At 62.8% G+C, this 387-nt stretch overlaps 1 protein-coding gene across 1 annotated transcript in view; it reads left to right on the top strand.

Moving 5' to 3' along the window:
- Nucleotides 1–70: 70 nt before the first annotated feature.
- Nucleotides 71–387, top strand: part of HPD (4-hydroxyphenylpyruvate dioxygenase) — a gene marked incomplete at its 3' end in the record, with an annotated part of 1,931 nt that continues 1,614 nt past the window's right edge. Inside the window, exons 1-2 of the mRNA XM_010167735.1 lie at nucleotides 71–172; nucleotides 362–387. The exon at nucleotides 362–387 is cut by the window's right edge and continues 17 nt beyond it. Of these exons, the coding sequence (XP_010166037.1) occupies nucleotides 92–172; nucleotides 362–387 (107 nt within the window). The remainder of the gene's footprint in view (nucleotides 173–361) is intronic.

The raw sequence follows: 387 nt of genomic DNA on the forward strand, positions 1-387 counted from the left end.
AGCCCCACGGGAACCAGGGGCCACCGGCACCGCAGCTTCACCCGGGACGGCTCTCACCTGCCCGCAGGCTGCCTCCTACTACTGCAACAAGATGGGGTTCGAGGAGCTGGCGTACCGGGGGCTGGAGACCGGCAGCAGGGAGGTGGTCTCACACGCCATCAAGCAGGACAAGGTAAGGGGCTGATGCACCTTGCAGAGGTGCCGCTGCGAAGGTTGAGGGGGACACAAGCTGGTGTAGGGTGTGCAGGTGCTGCCAAAACCCCAGTTTGCCCCATTAAACCCCACTCCTGCAGTGCATCTGCCCCAGCCTAGGGGCTCTGCCACATCTTCATCCCTCACCTGTCCTCCTCTTCCTCCCCAGATCGTGTTTGTTCTCTCGTCCGCTCT

Source organism: Antrostomus carolinensis, unplaced genomic scaffold, assembly GCF_000700745.2.
Source record: "Antrostomus carolinensis isolate BGI_N321 unplaced genomic scaffold, ASM70074v2 scaffold28095, whole genome shotgun sequence".
NCBI lineage: Eukaryota > Metazoa > Chordata > Aves > Caprimulgiformes > Caprimulgidae > Antrostomus > Antrostomus carolinensis.